This window comes from Carcharhinus amblyrhynchos, chromosome 31, assembly GCF_965287045.1.
Source record: "Carcharhinus amblyrhynchos chromosome 31, sCarAmb.v2.hapA, whole genome shotgun sequence".
In the NCBI taxonomy this organism is placed as follows: Eukaryota; Metazoa; Chordata; class Chondrichthyes; order Carcharhiniformes; family Carcharhinidae; genus Carcharhinus; species Carcharhinus amblyrhynchos.
Window position 1 is genome coordinate 19,642,930 of NC_137354.1, and position 19,868 is coordinate 19,662,797.

At 47.0% G+C, this 19,868-nt stretch overlaps 1 protein-coding gene across 2 annotated transcripts in view; it reads right to left on the reverse strand.

Moving 5' to 3' along the window:
- Window positions 1-1,381: 1,381 nt before the first annotated feature.
- LOC145360420 (transmembrane protein 150A) overlaps window positions 1,382-19,868 on the reverse strand; it is a 96,242-nt gene continuing 77,755 nt past the window's right edge. For both annotated transcript variants that reach the window (XM_080215621.1, XM_080215620.1), the window contains 2 exons: window positions 4,369-4,546; window positions 1,382-2,100 (listed from right to left, as the gene is read on the reverse strand). In XM_080215621.1, the coding sequence (XP_080071747.1) occupies window positions 1,862-2,100; window positions 4,369-4,546 (417 nt within the window). In that variant the 3' untranslated portion in view covers window positions 1,382-1,861. The remainder of the gene's footprint in view (window positions 2,101-4,368; window positions 4,547-19,868) is intronic.

Consider the following 19,868-nt stretch of genomic DNA (forward strand, 5'->3'; position numbering starts at 1 on the left):
ATTACTATATATATAGAGTGATCTATATTAATGACATCTCCGACGACTCCTCCCCTAGCTCTGTGCCCTTGGCCTGCTCCCAGTTTGCTGATATCAGATGCAAGTGGCCTTGAGTTGAATGAAAATGGTGGAAATGTAACAGAGTGGCACAAAAACGTGTACAGAAAACCTCAGCAGCTTTCTTGAACACAGCGTGGCCTTCGCTCGCCTGCTCACACACACACACAGTGGTAGGATAATATCCTCCACCCTCTCCCCACAGTGAGAGAGTAACTGAAGTCAGTAATCCAGTTACCTCAGACAATCAGTTGCCACACTAAACCTTCCGAGGCATCGGCTTAGTCTCGCGGTTGTTAGCAATTAGCAGATGTGAAGAGATTCCCCTCTTCTGATGGCTCAGGGGGACTTTGATAAATTGTTTACTTGCCAGCTATAGTGACCTGCTATAGCCTTATGGTCAGGGGTCATATGGTGACAGAGTAGTTAGTACTGCCTCACAGCGCCAGGAACCCAGGTTCGATTCCCGGCTTGGGTCACTGTCTGTGTGGAGTCTGCACATTCTCCCCGTGTCTGTGTGGGTTTCCTCTGGATGCTCCGGTTTCCTCCCACAGTCTGAAAGGCATGTGATTAGGTGCATTGGCCATGCTAAATTCTCCATCAGTGTACCCGAACAGGTGCTGGAGTGTGACAACTAAGGCATTATCACAGTAACTTCATTGCAGTGTTAATGTAAGCCTACTTGTGACTAATAAATAAACTTTAAACATGCTGAAGTCTGACCCAAGAGCGAAGCACACTAAGTGAAGCTGCTGTAGCACTGAGGGAATGCTGCATTGTTAGGACCCCCTTAGAATTGTAGAATCCCTACAGTGCAGCAGGAGACCATTCAGCCCATTGAGCCTGCACCAACAACAGTCCCATCCAGACCCTATCCCCATAATCCCACATATATTTACCCTGCTAATCTCACTGACACTAAGGGGCAATTTAGCATGGCCAATCCATCTAATCCGCTTAGTATTCCGAGTGGCCCCTAATGTCTGTCTCAAAACACTACTGGCCCTTACAGCAAAAATTCCTCACATTTGAGGGAAATGGTTCTAAAATTCTTCCCTTTAGACTCTGGGAGGAAACCGGAGCACCCGGAGGAAACTCACACAGACACAGGAAGAGCGTGCAAACCCCACACAGACAGTGAGCCGAGACCAGAATTGAACCTGGGTCCCTGGCGCTGTGAGGCAGCAATGCTAATCATTCTGCCACCATGCTGCTACATTGTCCTTGGACAACTCCTAGTAAATGGGAATGGCAATGTCTTAGAAACAACATCATTCCCATCTGCCCTGGCAGTAAAGAATGACACAGAAACACACAGAATCAATCTCTGATAAATGGAAATCTCTTTTTTAAAAGCTGAGCACGATAACTCCCATTTGAACATTTAAACTGTCCCATTTACAAGAGTCAGCATTACAAGCAACTCAAAAGACATCAAACTCCTTTCATAGTACTCTGAATGGTCGAATTATTCGCAGTCATAAAATATATAATTCTTTTTTTCTATTATAAAAATCAAATTTTTATAAAAAAAAATTAAATTCCGTACAAAGGTTGTAAAAATACCGTTGGAAAAGGAGACCTTTGGTCCTCTTGTGTTGGCTTTTGTGTAATGGTGTCCTTATTTCCCCGAGGATCAGAGGTTATCTAGTGATTAGTCCTCATGTTGCATCAGGCTGTAATGCTCCACAAATCCCTTCCCCACCTCTCCCCCTCCCTCCCTCCAGCCCCCGGTCGGATTTATATCAATGTTTTAAGGCAGAGTTACGGGTGTACCGGAATCGTTCGCGGGAGACCTCGAAGCTTAGATCATGACAATCGCATCTTGGGCGCGGCTGGGGCCCGTGCTGCTGGTGCTGCCCGACTTGAAGTGGTTCTTCTGGCCTATCTTTGCCAGCATTTCCAGGAAGGTGTTCTGAGTGATGGAGCCAAACTCCACAGCAAAGGTCCCGTAGAAGACAAGGATGGTGATGGTGAAGATCCACTCGCAGATAGCGGCCGCGTGTTGGAGCTGCGAGCTTTCCTGAATAAAGAAGACCCCGCCTGGAGGGGCGGGTTAAGGAATTTACAAAACAAGGTGAAACTGGGGAAGGATGTTGCCATCGGCGTAGATTTCTAGATGGGTTCTAGATGCATCTTGGGTTTAACTACAGACTGTGTTACCAGTGAGGACCCCTTACATACATTGTACCACCTTGGGATTCAAAATCTGAGACCTTGAAAATGATGAAAAACATTCAAAATCATGGAGACAAGAGAAAGTGCGGGATTGCAGGGGACGTTTCCACTGGTGGGGGATTGCAGGGGACATAATCTTAAGATTCAATCAGATCCACTTAGGCACTAATTCACTAAGCATATTCTCACACAAAATCTCATCAGTGGCCATGGATACTAGGGAAGGAACCAAGTGAAATATTCAAGGCAGAGAAGAATAGATGCTTGCTGTGTAAAGATATCAAAAACTTGAAATGGCGGAAAGATTAAACATGAATGCACTCAATGACCTGAAACTGTCTGGCTATGTTATCTAGGGTGGCACAGTGGCATAGGGCAGCATGATGGCACAGTGGTTAGCACTGCTGCCTCACAGCACCAGGCACCTGAGTTCGATTCCCAGCTTGGGTGACTGTGTGGAATTTGCACATTCTCCCCGTGTCGGTGCGGGTTTCCTCCCACAGTCTGAAAGACGTGCTGGTTAGGTGCATTGGCCGTGCTGAATTCTCCCTCAGTGTACCCGAACAGGTGCTGGAGTGTGGCGACTAGGGAATTTTCACGGTATTTTCATTGCAATGATAATGTAAGTCTACTTGTGACGCTAATAAATAAACTTTAAAACATTTATGAGTTAATTCCAGTTTCTAGTCATACATTCGAATAGAACTTCACAAATTAACTATTTGTTTTAAGGTTTGACTTTGAACGACAGCTTCTGTGAGAGGAAGAGGGGAAGACTGTCCAACAACATGATGTCAGTGCAGAGGATGTCTATTGGAATGAAAAAGACAATTTATTGTTGACAAATGCCAGTGTTATTAGTTCAAATTATAGAACTGTTTCCCTCAAATATTTGCTGTAAAGGCTGGTAGTGTTTTGAGACAGGTATTAGGGGGCATTCAGAATACTGTTGGATGGCATATTGGGAGTTAATCTGCTAGAGAAATGATAGGCCGAGCTTTCCTCTGGAGGTTAATTTATCAATGAACATAAGGTTGAGAAAACTCAGAGGAGTTGGTGCAGCAGGGATTGGTCAATGGAAGGTGTTATTTAGGGTAGGGATTGGTGAACGTAAGCCAAAGGGCAAGGTCAGAAGAAGGGGTGGGTTCAGCACGAAGTAAAGGGACAGAAGGGTCATGAGGGCAGTATTAAGTAATCTTTCCTGATGACGGTTTGACTAAGGCAAAGAATAACAGTGAATTGAAAATGGCTCAAACAGCTCTGAAATAGGATGAGTCGGAGCAGTTGAAGAGAGAGGGGCTGAGACAGGGCATGTAGCCTCAGATGTGGGGTATATTTAGGGTACTCCTGCACAGCAGCTTCCAGTCTGAACTCAGTGATATGCTTTGCAGCTCTTTGTATCATACATGCATACCAGAGCCCTCACATCCTTAAGACAAAGGTCTTCTTCCGGATTATAGAAATCTACAATGAGGCCTTGGGCAACGTGATCCACTTTCTATACCCTGGGAACTCATTGCCAACAAGGGCAGACATCGACGGTGAAGTCCAACGCCAGGTTCTTTGGTTGCCTGAGGGAGAGAGTGTTTGAAGATCAGGGTCTCAGATCCAGTACCAAGCTCATACTCTACAGAGCAGTCGTGATATTCACCCTCCGAAATGGCTCAGAATCGTGGACCATGTACAGCAGGCACTGCTAAACCATAACAGCACAGTGGGTCACACTGCTGCCTCACAACGCCAGGGACCCGGGTTTGATTGCCGGCTTGGGTCACTGTCTGTGTGGAGTCTGCACGTTCTCCCCAGGTCTGCGGGGGTTTCTCTGGGTGCTCTGGTTTCCTCCCACAGTCCAATGATGTGAGAGTTAGGTGCATTGACCGTGCTAAATTGACCCTTAGTGTCCCAAGATGTGTAGGTTAGCAGGATTAGCAGAGTGAAGTTATGGGGATAGAGGGATTGTGGTCAGTGCAGACTCAATGGGCCGAATGGCCTCCTTCTACACTGTAGGGATTCTATGATTTGATTCTATGATACCATTCCCATTCTAGTTTAAAACAAGGTGGCCTTGGTGGACAGAAGTTATACCGCTGCCTCCGAGCACCTTGCAGAAGGGGTGCTCTGCATAAAGGATACTCAGAACAAGGTTTATGAAGGCCACAATGGTGAGGCAGGACCGGCAGTGACCTATCCGGTGGTCCAGTGAGTTCTTGGCTATCCTGTAGGTGAGCACGGATTGGAAACAGATGAAGAGCATACTGCTGGGAAATCCCACTCCGGCACCAACATAGTGCAGCACTTTGGCGTTGTCAACCTGCCAATCACAAGAGAATTCAGCCATTAGACAGACATCTCCCCACCCTCCCTGTGACTGCCCTTTCAATACAGCCTCTTCAGCAATGAAGTCAAATGCCGAGACTTCCTTCTCTCAAATCACATGGTCAGAAAGTCAATCTGGTCCCTGGCGAGGGGCTTGTCCCATGGCCGGCGTAAATTGGGTCAACATTCTCTGGAGTTCAGAGGCATTGCAACCTTCAAAACTCAACGAGGGTCTTTCTTTTTTTCTCTTGATTCGCTTATGGGATGTGGGCATTGCTGGTTTGGCCAGCATTTATTGCCCATCTCTACCCTCCATTTCAGAGGGCAGTTAAGAGTCAACACCATTGCTGTGAATTTGGAGTCACATGTAGATCAGACCAGGTAAGGGTGGCAGATTTCCTTCCCTAAAGGACATTAGTGGGTTTTTCCAACAATCGACAATGGTTTCATGGTCATCATCAGACTCTTAATTTTAGACTTTTTTTTCTGGAGTTCAATTTTGCCATAGTGGGATTTGAACCCTGGACCCCGGACCTTGTCCTAAGCCTCTGGATTATTAGTCCAGTGACAATAGTGCTATGCCACTGCCTCCCCATCAGATAGGGTTTGATAGGATGGACATTGAGAGATTCTTTCCCCTGGCTGGAGTATCTGAAACACGGAGGCACTTCTCAGGATAAAGAGGCCTAATCAGTGAGATGAGGAGAAATCTCTTCACACAAAGGGTTGGGAATCTTTGGAATTCTCCATCCCAGTGGGTTGTGGGTGCTCCATCGTTGATTATATTTAAGGTTGGGATTGGATAGACTTTTGGTGCATCGGGGAATTAAGGGAAATAAGGAGTGAGCAGGAAATGGAGTTGAACCCTAAGATCAGCCATGATCGTTATTGGAGCAGGTTTGATGGGCCGAATGGTCTCGTCCTGCTCCTCTTTCTCATGTTTGTAGCCTAAAGGTTAGCTGATTGACACCTTGTAATCAGCCATTTTGTCAATCAAAATGCGAAAGATCAAATCCGTTGTGGGAGATGAGTGAGTCTCAGAGTGTTATACCGGAAGATCAATGGACAGGACTCAGTGCCAAACCAACAACTTGGTTTGGGTTTGACATGATGGCACAGTGGTTAGCACTGCTGCCTCACAGTGCCAGGGACTCGGGTTCGATTCTGGACTTGGGTCACTGTCTGTGTGGAGCTTGCACGTTCTCCCTGTGCCTGTGTGGTTTTCCTCCAGGTGCTCCGGATTCCTCCCAGACATGCTGGTGGATTAGCCATGCTAAATTGCTCCCAAAGATTTGCAAGTTAGGTTGATTGTCTCTTCGTGTCCAAAGATGTGCAGATTAGAGTAGGTTGGTCATGTTAGGTACAGAGGGTTATGGAGATAGGGAGAGGGGGTGCCTGGGTAAGATACTCTTTCAGTGAGTCGGTGTGACACAATGGCCTCCATCAGCATTAATCGGGATTCTGTATAGGAAAGTAACAAAATCTTGCCCTTTTAACTCAGTAGCATGTCCCAGGTGCTTTGCAGGACAGGTCCTGTCAGCCCTGTGCCAGACAGAGCGAGAGAAACACGTCAAGGTCCTTGATTATTACAGCACGCACCTCAGACATTCTCTCTTCCACCTTATTCCGTCGGGGAAAATGATGCAAAAGACTGAGGCCAAGTACCAACTGACTCAAGAACAGCTTCTTCCCAGCTGCTGTCAGACTTTTGAATGGACCTACCTCGCATTAAGTTGATCTTTTTCTACACTCTAGTTATGACTGTAACACTACATTCTGCACTCTCTCCTTTCCTTCTCTATGAACGGTATGCTTTGTACAGCGTGCAAGAAACAATACTTTTCACTGTATGTTAATGCATGTGACAATAATAAATCAAACCAAATCAAAAGGAGTTTTGTTAAATTTGACTGGACTCTGAGCCATATAGGAGGGGAGTTTAGGTAGGGTTTAAGGTGGAATGGGAGGGGACGAGGCAGAGGGGTTTAAAGAAGGAGCCTCAGAGCTCGGGGTCTCAGTAGAAGAGGCAGCGGGCAGTAAGAGGAATCACAGCATGCAGGAATTTTAAATCAGTAACATTCCAAGCAGTAACATGTTGGATACAGCAGAGGGTAGTGTGTACAGGGAACCCAACACAGGTCTCATTAGCTCTGAGCCAGAGACAGAGCAAGAGAAACACGTCAAGGTCTTTGATTATTACAGCACAGACATCTACATACAGAGATAAGACAAACAGAGACAAGCACAACCTAGAATCTACATTGAAACTGAAGAGAAGATCTGTTCAGAGGATCCTGACATACTCTAGGCTCCAAATATGCACACCACACAAACAGCAAATAAACATGGACAGGAGGCAATAGACTGGCATGGATTATGGATTGCCTAACAGATAGAAAACAGAGAGTAGGAATAAAGGGGTTTATCATAGAATCCCCACAGTGCAAAAGGAGGCCATTTAGCCCATCAAGTCTGCCCTCACAACAAACTCACATAGGCCCTACCCCCGTAACCCCATGTAGTTAACCGGCTAATCTCTCTAACCTACGCATTCCGAGACACACGGGGCAATTTAACATGGCCAATCCACCTAACCCGCACATCTTTGGACTGTGGGAGGAAATTGGAGCACCTGGAGGAAACCCACGCAGACATGGGTAGAACATGCAAACTCCACAAGACAGCAACCCAAGTTGGGAATCACCCAGGCCCAGATGCTGTGAGGCAGCAGCGCCAACCACTGTGCCACTGTACATGTGGGCACGTATGAGTCGGGGTGTTGGCGTCTGTGTGTGCGTGGGGGGGATGGTTAGTATGTGTGTGTTTGGGTGCACGTGGGAGTGTGTGTGCACTTGTATATGTGGTGGGTATTGTGTGGGTGGGTGTCATATGTGTGGGATGTGTGTGGGTCAGGTGTGCATGAGGGGGGTGCATGTGGTGATGTCAGGTGTGCATGAGGGGGGTGCATGTGTGTGTGTGTGGGGGGTGGGTATGTGTGTGGGGGGGTGTGTGTGGGGGAGTGTGAGAGAGAGGGGATTCGTGTGGGGATGTGTAGGGTGTCTGTGAGGGGTTGGTGGGTATGTGTGTGGGATGTGTGTGTGTGAGAGAGAGAGAGAGGGTGTGTGTGGGGTTGTGTAGGGTGTGTGGATGGATGAGGGTGTGTGTGTTTGTATGAGAGATGGGTGTGTGTGGGTCAGGTATGTATCAGGAGAGTGTGTGTGAAAGAGGGGGTGCGTATGGGGATGTGTAGGGGGTGTGTGTGCAGGCAGTGGGTATGTGTGTGATGTGTGCGTGTGTGTGATATGTGTTGTGTGGGTGTCAGGTGTGTGTGTGTGGGGGGTGGTGTGTGGATCAGGTGTGTGTGGGTGTTGGGTGTGTGTGTGTGTGATATGTGTTGTGTGTGTGTGTGTGTGTGTGTGTGTGGGGATCAGGTGTGTGTGGGGGTCAGGTGTTGGGTGTGTGTGTGTGTGGGGCAGGGGTGGGTATGTATGTGAGGTGTGTGTGTGTGATAAGTGTATGGGAGAGGGTGTGTGAGGTGAGGGGTATTCTGTGGAGGGGGAGGATGAATGGTTACAGGTGAGCCAGTTGTGTGTTCAATCCTGTAGCTCCCACAGTCTCCTATCACACTCGTTGTGCAGGGGATTGATGGGGCTGAATTTCACTATCCAAGTGTGACCTGTACACTGACTGGCAGCAAAAATATTTCCATTCCCTGTGGAGAAGATTTCAGCTTCGCAATTCTCCAAAGTACTTTCAATAAAGCTCACAGGGTCTCCCCCTTGTCAGAGGAATTATAGGCCGGGGAATTATAGGCTGGTTAGTTTAACGTCTGTTGTAGGAAAAATTTAGAATCCGTGATCAAGGAGAAAATAGCGAGGCATCTTGAGGAGAATTGTTTGGTAGAGCAGACGCAGCACGGTTTCGTTAAGGGGAAGTCGTGTCTGACGAATTTATTGGAGTTCTATGAAGATGTGTCTAGGGCGGTGGATAGAGGGGAGCCGGTGGATGTGGTGTTTCTTGATTTTCAGAAGGCGTTTGACAAGGTACCTCACAAGAGGTTATTACAGAAGGTCAGGGGGCATGGAGTTGGGGGTAGGGTGTTAGCGTGGATAGGGGATTGGCTGTCAAATAGGAGGCAGAGAGTGGGGGTCAATGGGTGCTATTCGGATTGGCGGTTGGTGACTAGTGGAGTGCCCCAGGGATCGGTGCTGGGGCCTCAGCTATTTACCATTTATATAGATGATCTGGAGGAGGGAACCGAGTGTATGGTGTCGAAATTTGCTGATGACACCAAGATTGGTGGAACGGCAAATTGTGCGGAGGGTGTGGAGAGTCTGCAGAAGGATCTAGATAGGCTGGGCGAATGGGCCAGGAACTGGCAAATGGAATTTAATGTTGGCAAATGTGAGGTTGTCCACTTTGGTAGGAATAATGGTAGGAAGGACTATTACTTACGTGGCGAAAAACTGCAGCGTGCGACGGTGCAGAGGGACCTCGGGGTCCTTGTGCATGAGTCGCAAAAACCCAGCCTGCAGGTGCAGCAGGTGGTCAGGAAGGCGAATGGGATGCTGGCCTTCATAGCGAGGGGGATTGAATAGAAAAGTAGGGAGGTCTTGCTGCAGCTGTATAGGGCACTAGTGAGGCCGCAGCTGGAGTACTGTGTGCAGTTTTGGTCGCTGCACTTACGCAAGGATATTTTGGCCTTGGAGGGAGTGCAGAGGAGGTTTACTAGGCTGATGCCGGAGTTGAGGGGGTTGAACTATGAGGAGAGGCTGAATAAACTAGGCTTGTACTCGTTAGAGTTTAGAAGAATGAGGGGAGATCTCATTGAGACGTATAAGATGTTGAATGGGATGGATAGGATAGAGGTGGAGAGGCTCTTCCCGCTCAGAAAGGACAGTAGGACTAGAAGGCACAGCCTCAAGATAAAGGGGGGGCAGTTTAGAACGGAGTTGAGGAGGAACTTCTTCACTCAAAGGGTGGTGAATCTCTGGAATTCTCTGCCCGTTGAAGTGGTGGAGGCTACCTCGCTAAATATTTTTAAGACGTGGGTTGATAGGTTTTTGATAGGCAAGGGGTTTAAGGGAGACAAAACATTGAGTCCATTTGACTCTTCATTGGAACTAAAGAGAAGGAAAATGTGTCGGATATTAAATTGTCGCTGAGAGAGATTGCAACAAGATATAGCAAACTTAAGAGCAAGCGAGAGATGACATGGTGTGACTCTAAACAGCTTTGAAAGGAAGATATAGGCTGATGCAGGAACCAGGATTAAAGAGCAGTGCTATTTTCCTTGCAGCGTAAGGAAGTGAAAGGATTTGCACAATGTTTCAGAAATTCTTGGGCTATGATGAGGACAATCCTGGTCCTGTATATGAGGGGTTTTCAATCTCCCATGGACTGGGGTTCCGAGCCTAACCACTGGGTTCAAGCGTCCTGTTGGCTGGAGCTCATTCCCAGGACAGTTGGCTGTGGCCCTTTAAACCCTGTACCCCCATCTCAGATCAGCAATGTTCCCATTCTGCCCTGAGACTCACTGAGAGTGGGCTTCTTCTAGGGAAAAGATCACAATAGGTTTCTTAAAGGGACAGTGAAGAGTATCACTGCTTTATAGGGACAGTGCAGAGTGGAGCTGCTATATGGGGACGGTGCTGAGTGGGACTGCTTTATGGGGACGGTGCTGAGTGGGACTGCTTTATGGGGACGGTGCTGAGTGGGACTGCTTTATGGGGACGGTGCTGAGTGGGCTTAATAGGGACACTTCAAACAATAACCAGAAAATGTGGAACAGATTTTGCTAGATTTGATAGAATTTGCTGGAGAGCAGATAGAATTGTTTAAAGTTAAAGTTTATTTTATTTATTTATTTATCTGTGTCACAAGTAGGCTTACGTTAATACTGCAATGAAGTTGCTGTGAAAATCCCCTAAACACTACATTCTGGCGCCTGTTCGGGTACACTGAGGGAGAATTTAACATGGCCAATGCACCCTAACCAGCACGTCTTTTGGACTGTGGAAGGGAACTGGTGCACCCTGTGGAAACCCACGCAGACACGGGGGAGAACATGCAGACTCCACAGAGTCAGTGACCCAAGCCGGGAATTGAACCCAGGTCCCTCGCGCTGTGAGGTAGCAGTGCTAACCACCATGGCACCAGGATGTTTGTGTGCATTTATTCACCTGAGAAAAACACATCTGTTATACTTTTGCTTTTCTCAAGGACTCTTGCTGTTTGATTTAATTTAAAAAAGATAATGGAGGCAACGGCACAGAGCCCCCATTCAAACTCAAAGCAATTCCAAACCCGCAAGGGAATAATTATTCCATCTCAAAACTGAAGACTATGTCTAATCTTTTGACGAGTTGAGGTAAGATGAGGCAATCTCAATAACTGTTGTTATGCTGAATGTACAGCCAAAAGGCAAGAAGGATCAAACAGAAAACATCATTCCATAGTCACTTCACCTTTTTAATAAGCGTTTGGAGAATTTTGTTTTCCATTTCTCTGTGGATTTTATTATTGTTATTGGAAATATGTGTAGATGACAGATTTAGGAAGTCTAAAGTTACGCGAGCCCTTATTTTTAATAATTGAGGAAAGTGGGCCTAAGCGCTAGTCACAATCCGAGGTTGATGGGATTAGGGAGACACTGAGCTTGAGTTTACAAATTAAGTCAATTGGGAGGCATGAATCATAGAATCTTTACAGTGCAGAAGGAGGCCATTCAGCCCATTGTGTTTGCACCGACCACAATCCCACCCTGGCCCTATCCCCATACATTTACCCTAGCTAGTCCCTCTGACAGTAAGGGTCAATTTAACATGGCCAATCCACCTAACCCACATATCTTTGGACTGTGAGAGGAAAGCGGAGCACCTGGAGGAAACCCACGCAGACATGGGGAGAACGTGCAAACTCCACAGACAGTGACCCAAGCCGGGAATCGAACCCAGGTCCTGGCGTTGAGAGGCAACAGTGCTAATCACTGTGCCACCCCAAAGTAACAATATGCCAAAGAAAAAGATTGGGAATCAAGAGGTGGGATTTTCTGGCTGTGCTCGTCTCAAGGCCCGAAATTCTTGCCTGAGGTCAACAGACCTGTGCACAGCCCACCAAATTTTCTGTCTCACACGTTACAATTCCCATGGCAGGAGGAACAGGAATGTTCCACCCAAAGAGTTAATGTGGATGTTCCCATGGGGTTTGGGACCCAGATGATGGGGTCAAATCAGTAGTTGGGGGGGGGGTGGGAAATAAATTCAAAATAAAAATTCAGTCAGGCCCCTCGGAGTGGAGGGGGAAACCCCTCCACTGGCAGCGTTTTGTCCGTGCGAGTGGCCTTCACTGCTGCTGGCCCCTCTCTCTAGGGAGCCTCTTGATGTGGCATCACTCCCTCCCCAACACCCACCGGCTCCAAACTCACCATGGCATGCCAGAAACAATTCTCCACTTAGTGTTGAAGACAGAAATGAAAAGGAATGCCTCAAAACAAGGGACAGGGATGGGTTTGAAGTCTCTGGTTTGTTAAAAACCATATGTGGAATTCCCTCTTTTCATTGGGAATGTTCTAACATGACTTTACATGACTTAAGTAAACATCTGTACACTCAAGCCACACTGTCTACCACATAACCAGACAATGGAATGCTTTGTGGCAACTGTCACTAATTATAAGCATTTGAATAAAAATACTTATTCTTCATCCCTCAGATGCGAGTCTAACTCACAATCCTTCTTTTCATTCATCGCCTCTATCCTGATCTTGCCTCATTTCACCTCTTGCCTTATCTTCACCCATTATCTCTGACCTTTACCATTTGACCCTGAGCAACTTGGCCCTGGTTTCATCTCTGGACGCCCGCACCCTAAAAAATCCCATACTCAAGCTAATGGGAACTTCACCTTTGGCCAGGAGCTTTCTGCTTTGGCTGGGGAGAGGAGGGGGCTGCCTTCATATCTTCTACTCTTTCACTACCCTCCAAGACCCTTCACTCACCGACATACAAGAAGCTCAACACCATTTGGAACAAAGCAGCCCTGCTTGATTGCTATCCCTTCCACAAACACTCCCTCTCTCCACCACCAACGCACAGTGGCAACTGTGTGTACCATCTACAAAATGCACTGTAGCAATTCACCAAAGTTCCTTATGCAACACCTTCCAAACCCAAGATCTCTACCATCTAGAAGAACAAGAACAGCAGATACCTGGGAACACCACTACTTGAAGGTTTCCCTCTAAACCATACATCACCCTGACTTGGAAATATATCAGTCGTTCCTTCACTGTCGCTAGGTAAAAATCCTGAAGCTCCCTCCCCAACCGCATTGGCAGTACACCTGCAGCACACAGATTGCAGCAGTTCATCACCACCTTCTGAATGGCAGTTAGAGATGGGCAATGAATGCTGGCCTAGTCAGTGATACCCACATCTGTTAAAAGAATTTTTTAAGAACTCTGCATTTCCTGAATGTCTTTATCAGGTACTACTGCGTTGATGTTGCTGATCTCAATTACTCCACTCCATATCCCCACTCAGATTGCACTCCCTTATTATAACACTGGGTTCCCTAAACTTTCTCTCACCAATTTTTACAGATGCACCATAGAAAGCATTCTTTCTGGTTAAATCACAGCTTGGTATGGCTCCTGCTCTGCCTAAGATCACAAGAAACTACAAAGGTTGTAAACTCTGTCTACACTTCCCGCTACGTTGGAAAAGCAGCCAGCATAATCAATGACCCCATGCACCCCAGACATGCTCTCTTCCACCTTCTTCTGTTGGGAAAAGTCTAAGATCATGTACCAACCAACTCAAGAACAGCTTCTTTCCTACCGCCATCAGACTTCTGAGTGGACCTACCTTATATTAAGTTGATCTTGCTCTACACCCTAGTTATGACTGTAACACTATATTCTGCACCCTCTCCTTTCTTTCTCTCCTATGTACTCTATGAATGGTATGCTTTGTTTGTATAGCACTTATGAAACAATACTTTTCACGGTATCCCAATATAGTCAACGATAATAAATCGGGGATCGGGGGGTGGGGTCGTCACCAGTATAATCGGTAAGTAGACCTTACTGATGCCAATCTCCAAATCTGACGATAACACCGCTCTTGGATCATGACCTCTCTTCAAATCCCCAATCCCCTTCCTCTATCACATCCGACATATCCATCTCTTTATCCTCCCTCAGCATAAATAAAAATTTAAATTAATACGCACCACCAAAAATTCAAAACCAATTCAATCAAAGGTCTTCCCATTCTGCAGTACATCTTCAGACACCTCTCCTCTACGACCCATAACAATTTCTTCACACGTATTACTTTATGGAAAAAAAATCATAGACTCCTACAGTGCAGAAGGAGGCAATTCAGCCCATCGAGTCTGCACCGACCACAATCCCACTCAGACCCTATTCCCATAACCCCATATATTTATCCCACTAATCCTCCTAATCTTAGGGCACTTCGCATGGCCAATCCACCTAACACGCACATCTTTTGGACTGTGGGAAGAAACCGGAGCACCTGGAGGAAACCAACACAAGTATGGGGAGAACATATAGACTCCACACAGATAGTGACCCAAGGAATCAAAACTGGGTCCCTGGCACTGTCAGGCAGCCGTGCTAATTAATCACTGTGCCACCATGCCATCCCAGACAATCAATGACTTCCATCCACCCATTTAATTTTAATGATTCTCCTCAAGCCAGCAAGGTCAATCTGTAACCTTTCCTCATTCCTGCATTTAGTACAGTGTACATTATCCCACAATGATTAATTATCTAATATTCAATGGACATGTTGTCTTCAATACGGGCAGCATGGTAGCACAATGGTTAGCACTGCTGCTTCACAGCTCCAGGAACCTGGGTTCGATTTCCGGCTTGGGTCACTGTCTGTGTGGAGTTTGCACATTCTCCCAGTGTCTGCATGGGTTTCCTCCGGGTGCTCCGGTTTCCTCCCACAGTCCAAAGTTGTGCTGGTTAGGTTGATTGGCCATGCTAAAATTGCCCCTTAATGTACTACATGTACGAGTGTACTACGATGCTTAGGTTAGAGGGATTAGCGGGTAAAATATGTAGGGATATGGGGGTAGGGCTTGGATGGGATTGTGGTTGGTGCAGACTCAATGATCTGAAGGGCCTCTTTCTGCACTGTAGGGTTCTAATATTTCCTTTGTACAAGATCTCACTTGAAATATTTAGAATCCTATATCTACTGCCTAACCTCAGGAGCCAGTGGGCAGGATTTTACTACCTCATAGAATCCCTACAGTCCAGAAGGAGGCCATTCGGCCCTTTGAGTCTGTACCAACCACAATCCCATCCAGGCCCTATTCCTGAAACTCCACACATTTACCCTGCTAATCCGCCTGACACTAAGGGGCAATTTTGCACGGCCAATCCACCTAATCCACGTGTCTTTGGACTGTGGGAGGAAACTGGAGCACCCAGAGGAAACCCATGCAGACACGGGGAGAACGTGCAGACTCCACACAGACAGCGACCCGGGGCTAGAATTGAACCCGGGTCCCTGACTCTGTGAGGCAGCAGTGCTAACCACTGTGTCACCTCGCTCATCCCAACACCGTAAAATGCCACCCAAGGTCAATGGGCCTTTCCATGGTCCGGCCCTCACCCACTCTGATTCCCATGGCAAGCGGGACAGTAAAATCCTGGCTTGTGTTTCAGCAGCTGAAGTACTTTTAATTATTTTATAATTAAAGAATAGAGAAAGGATATTATTAAACTAGAAAGAGTGCAGAAAAGATAGTTTATAACTTAAACCTGATGGTTTAAGTTATAAACCATCTACCTGACGGTTTAAGTTATAAGTAGAGGCTGGATAGGCTGGGACTTTTTTTCCCTGGAGCCTAGGAGTCTTAGGAGTGGTCTTATAGAGGTCTATAAAATAACGAGGAGCACGGATCAGCTTGATAGTCAATATCTTTTCTCAAAGGTAAGGGAGTCTAAAACTAGAGGGCATAGGTTTAAGGTGAGGGGGAGAGATACAAAAGGGTCCAGCAAGTCAGTTTTTTCCACACAGAGCGGTGGTGTGTCTGGAATGAGCTGCCAGAGGTAGAGTGGAGGTGGATACTATTCTGTCTCTGAAAAAGCATTTAGACAGTTGTGTGGGTTAGATGGGTAGAGAGGGATATGGGCCAAAAGCCAGCAACTGGGACTAGCTTAATGGTAAAAACTGGGCGGCATGGTCAAGTTGGGTCGAAGGCCTGTTTCCATGCTGTAAACATCTACGACACGGTGGTATCGTGCATAGCACTGTTGCTTCACAATGCTAGGGACCCAGGTTCAATTCCAGCCTTAGGTCACTGCCTATGTGGAGTTTGCACATTCTCCCCGTATTTGCGTGGGTTTCCTCTGGGTGCTCTGAAAGATGTGTAGGTTAGGTTGATTGGCCATGCTAAATTGACCCTAGTGTCAGGGGATTATGTGGGGGTTATGGGAATAGGGTCTGGGTGGGAGTGTGGTTGGCGCAAACTCAATGGGCCAAATGGCCTTTTTCTGCACTGTAGGGATTCTACGTCTATATGCAGGGTACAATTGATGTAACTTTTGTAGCCAAGTGACAGACCTGTTGCTCTGTAATTCTTAGACAGCTTAGAAACCCTACAGTGCAGGAAGAAGCCACGTGGCCCATCGAGTCTGCACTGATCACAACACACCCAGGCCCTATCCCCATATCCCTACATATTTACCCACTAATCCCTCTAACCTACGCATCTCAGGACACTAAGAGGAAATTTTAGCATGGCCAATCAACCTAATCCACATATCTTTGAATATGGGAGGAAACTGGAGCACCCGGAAGAAACCCATGCAGACACGAGGAGAATGTGCAAACTCCACACAGACAGTGACCCAAGCCGGGAATCGAACCCAGGTCCTTGGAGCTGTGAAGCAGCAGTGCTAACCACTGTGCTACCATGCCGCCAATTCTGGTCCTCAGATCAAGATCACTGCAAACATGGGTTATGGAATATGGGAATTTTTTTTGTGGGCTGGCAACATAGAGGTGCACAATTCTGGCATTGTGCCCTGACCCTTACTCAGGCTGGGCCACTCAAAGCATTGGATCCATTCCCTGGCGCAACTCAGACCAAGGCTGCGACTCAGGTCGAATTCACTGCAAACCTCCCTTTGCCCGGTTGGTTCAGTGGGTGGCACCTGTCATCTGACCGATGTCCTATTTATAGGCAGGACCAGGCAGGACATTGCGACATGCCAGCTTCACCACAAACAGGACCATCTGATCTACGCCAATTGGGCCAAATCAAACAGCCATAATTGAACCTTTATTTGGCTGCTGAGGCGTTGCAGTATTGCAATGAAATAGGAGATACCTTTAAGCAGCTCTGGAGGCCCCACATGCCAAGGGGAGACAACTTGGCATCGCCCCAGATAGAGTGTGCCAAATCTCTCCTGCAGCTGTAATCACAATCTAGCCTTTCAGTATTGACTGTCGCTCTCAGTCATCTTTATAATTTGTGCCCATCTTGCCTTAGGGTTCAGCTTCTTGAAAGGATTCCCTGTACATTCAAATCACTGAAATGCAAGGAGGCCACAGGCTTGGCCACAGACTTGGCCACAGATATGTAGAGATGTTGACAGAACTGCTGCAATGAAAATAAACTGTCACCTACATAAGAAGGCCACTTGGTTAAAGGCGTCAAGTATCTATGGAAGGAAGGGCGGCCTGATGAGAGGAAGTATTCACGTTTGTACACGGCATTCCACGACAGGGTGGGATTGTGGTTGGTGCAGACTCAATGGGCCAAACGGTCTCTTTCTGCACTGTAGGATTCTATGATTCCCAACCCACATTATAGGAACAATTTTCCTGCCCAGCTAAGCTGAACTCCACAAATCTCTCCAAAAAGGCAATTCACTAATCCTTGACCTCACCCCCCCTCCCCCCCCGCCCTCTTTGGGCCTAAGCTCTCTGGGTTAGATAACCATGGTATCATAGGATCCCCACAGGGCAGAAGAGGGCATTCGGCCCATCTAGTCTGTACCTACTCTCCAAAAAAGCTCCCCAGCCAGGTCCCTCCCTGTAATCATGCACATTTAGCATGGCCAATCCACCTAACCTACACACCTTTGGATACTAAGGGGCAATTTAGCATGGCCAAGGCACCTAACCTACACATCTTTGGATTATGGGAGGAAACCCACAGAGACATGGAGAGAACGTGCAGAACCGCACAAACAGTGACCCAATTTGAATTGAATTTGAATTGAACCCGGGTCCCTGGTGCTGTGAGGCAGCAGTGCTAACCATTGTGCCACCCAGCTAAGTGAGGTGTATGGCCATTGGTTAGGCTCCACTCTCACTATGAGGATATGCCTGTCTTAGATGTCATTTCATGTGAAAGACTGGCTGGTGGTGGCACGGTAGCACAGTGTTTAGCACTGCTGCCTCACAGTGGCAGGGGCCCAGGTTCAATTCCCGATTTAGATCTGGGCAGAGTCTGCATGTTCTCCCCATGCCTGCATGGGTTTCCTCCGGGTGCTCTGGCTTCCTCCCACAGTCTGAAGGCGAATTAGTTAGGTGCATTGCCTGTGCTAAATTCTCCCTCTGTGTACCCCAACAGGAATGTGGCGATTTTCACAGTAACTTCATTGCAGTGTAAATGTAAGCCTACTTGTGACACGAACAAATAAACTTTTAAACTTTAAACTAATGGTATTGTCACGGGGCTAGTAATCCAGGGTTAAGCTCTGGGGATCTGGGTTCAAATCTCACCACTGCAAATGGAAAAATTTAAATTCAAATCTGGAATTAAAAGTCTGATGATGGTTAATTTTGGTAAAAACCCACCTGGGTCACTAATGTACTTTAGGGAAGAAAACCTGCCATCGTCACCCTGTCTAGGCTACATGTGACTCCAGAGCCACAGCAATGTGGTTGACTCTCAACTGCCCTCGGGCCACTAGGGATGGGCAATAAGTGCTGGCCCAGCCAGCGACTCCCACTAGGAGGGAATTTCCTGTTCCACGGTGAGGGGAATTCTGCTGTAAGTGTTAGTGGAAAATATAATGAAAGAAGTTCAAACATCATGGCAGCCTTCCTGACATTTTTCACAATCTGTGAATCTCAGTCAGAACCCACGCACAACAGGAAAACAACAAGTCCCAACTCTCTCAAAGGGTGGTGACTCAACTTCTCTGGAACCCAAATCTGATCCACAGTTATCTTTCAATTTCTGTTCCTTTTTCACAACATTGAATGTGAAATTAATGTTATCAGTTAAACTAACTTTTCATTCAAAAATAATTTTGATTATGAAGTCACCGCCCCCAACGTGAGCCAAGTTCCTTAAACAATGAGCCACGCTGTGCTTTGAAGTTGGAACACAAGAGTTTCTGATGGCTGGGGGGAAGAAATGTTCTCCACATCTCTTAAATGTGCAGTTAGATTAGAACCAGGCTATATTTCAACATCTGTTGGGGGGAACCATCTCCAAAATCCATTTCAAGAAAACAATCGCCAAGTCATCCAAATTCAATTCTGAGAAGAGAGGTAGTGGGCACAGGAGATGCGGGTGGATTGAAACAGTGAGTATATTGAACTGGGTCCATAGTTTCCCTACAGTGCAGGAGGCAGCCGTTCAGCCCATTAAGTTTGCACTGACTCTCTGAAAGAGCACCTTACCCAGCCCATTAATCCACCCCAGCCTATCGCCATGACGCTGCGCATTTACCATAATCCACCTAACCTACACATCTTTGGATGCTAAGCGGCAATTTAGCGTGGCCAATCCACCCAACCTGCACATCTTTGGACAATAAGGGGCAATTTAGCATGGCCAATTCACATCAGCTACACATCTTTCAGACTGTGGGAGGAAATTGGAGCACCCGGAGGAAACCAGACATGGGGAGAACGTGCAAAGTCCACACAGACAATCACTTGAGGCTGGAACCGAACCTCAAAAGTTTGACGGCAGCAGGGAAGAAGCTGATTTTTTAGTCGGTCAGTACGTGACCTCAGACTTTTGTATCTTTTTCCTGATGGAAGACAGAACGTTCGGGATGCGTGTGGTCCTGAATTATACTGGCTCCTCAGAATTGTGGCCCTCTGAACTGGGAATTAGCAGGGACAGCAGTGATGATTGGACAGAGTGGTGTTACACAATTTCGGTTAGGTACGTGACAGAGAAATTCGGTGCACAGTCTATTGAGCAAATGATCTCGAAGGGCAGAATGGACTCTCTTTCCCAATTCCTCTCTTGCTAGGGGCAATCTGGCTGGAAACATGTTACTGAAACAGACGTTC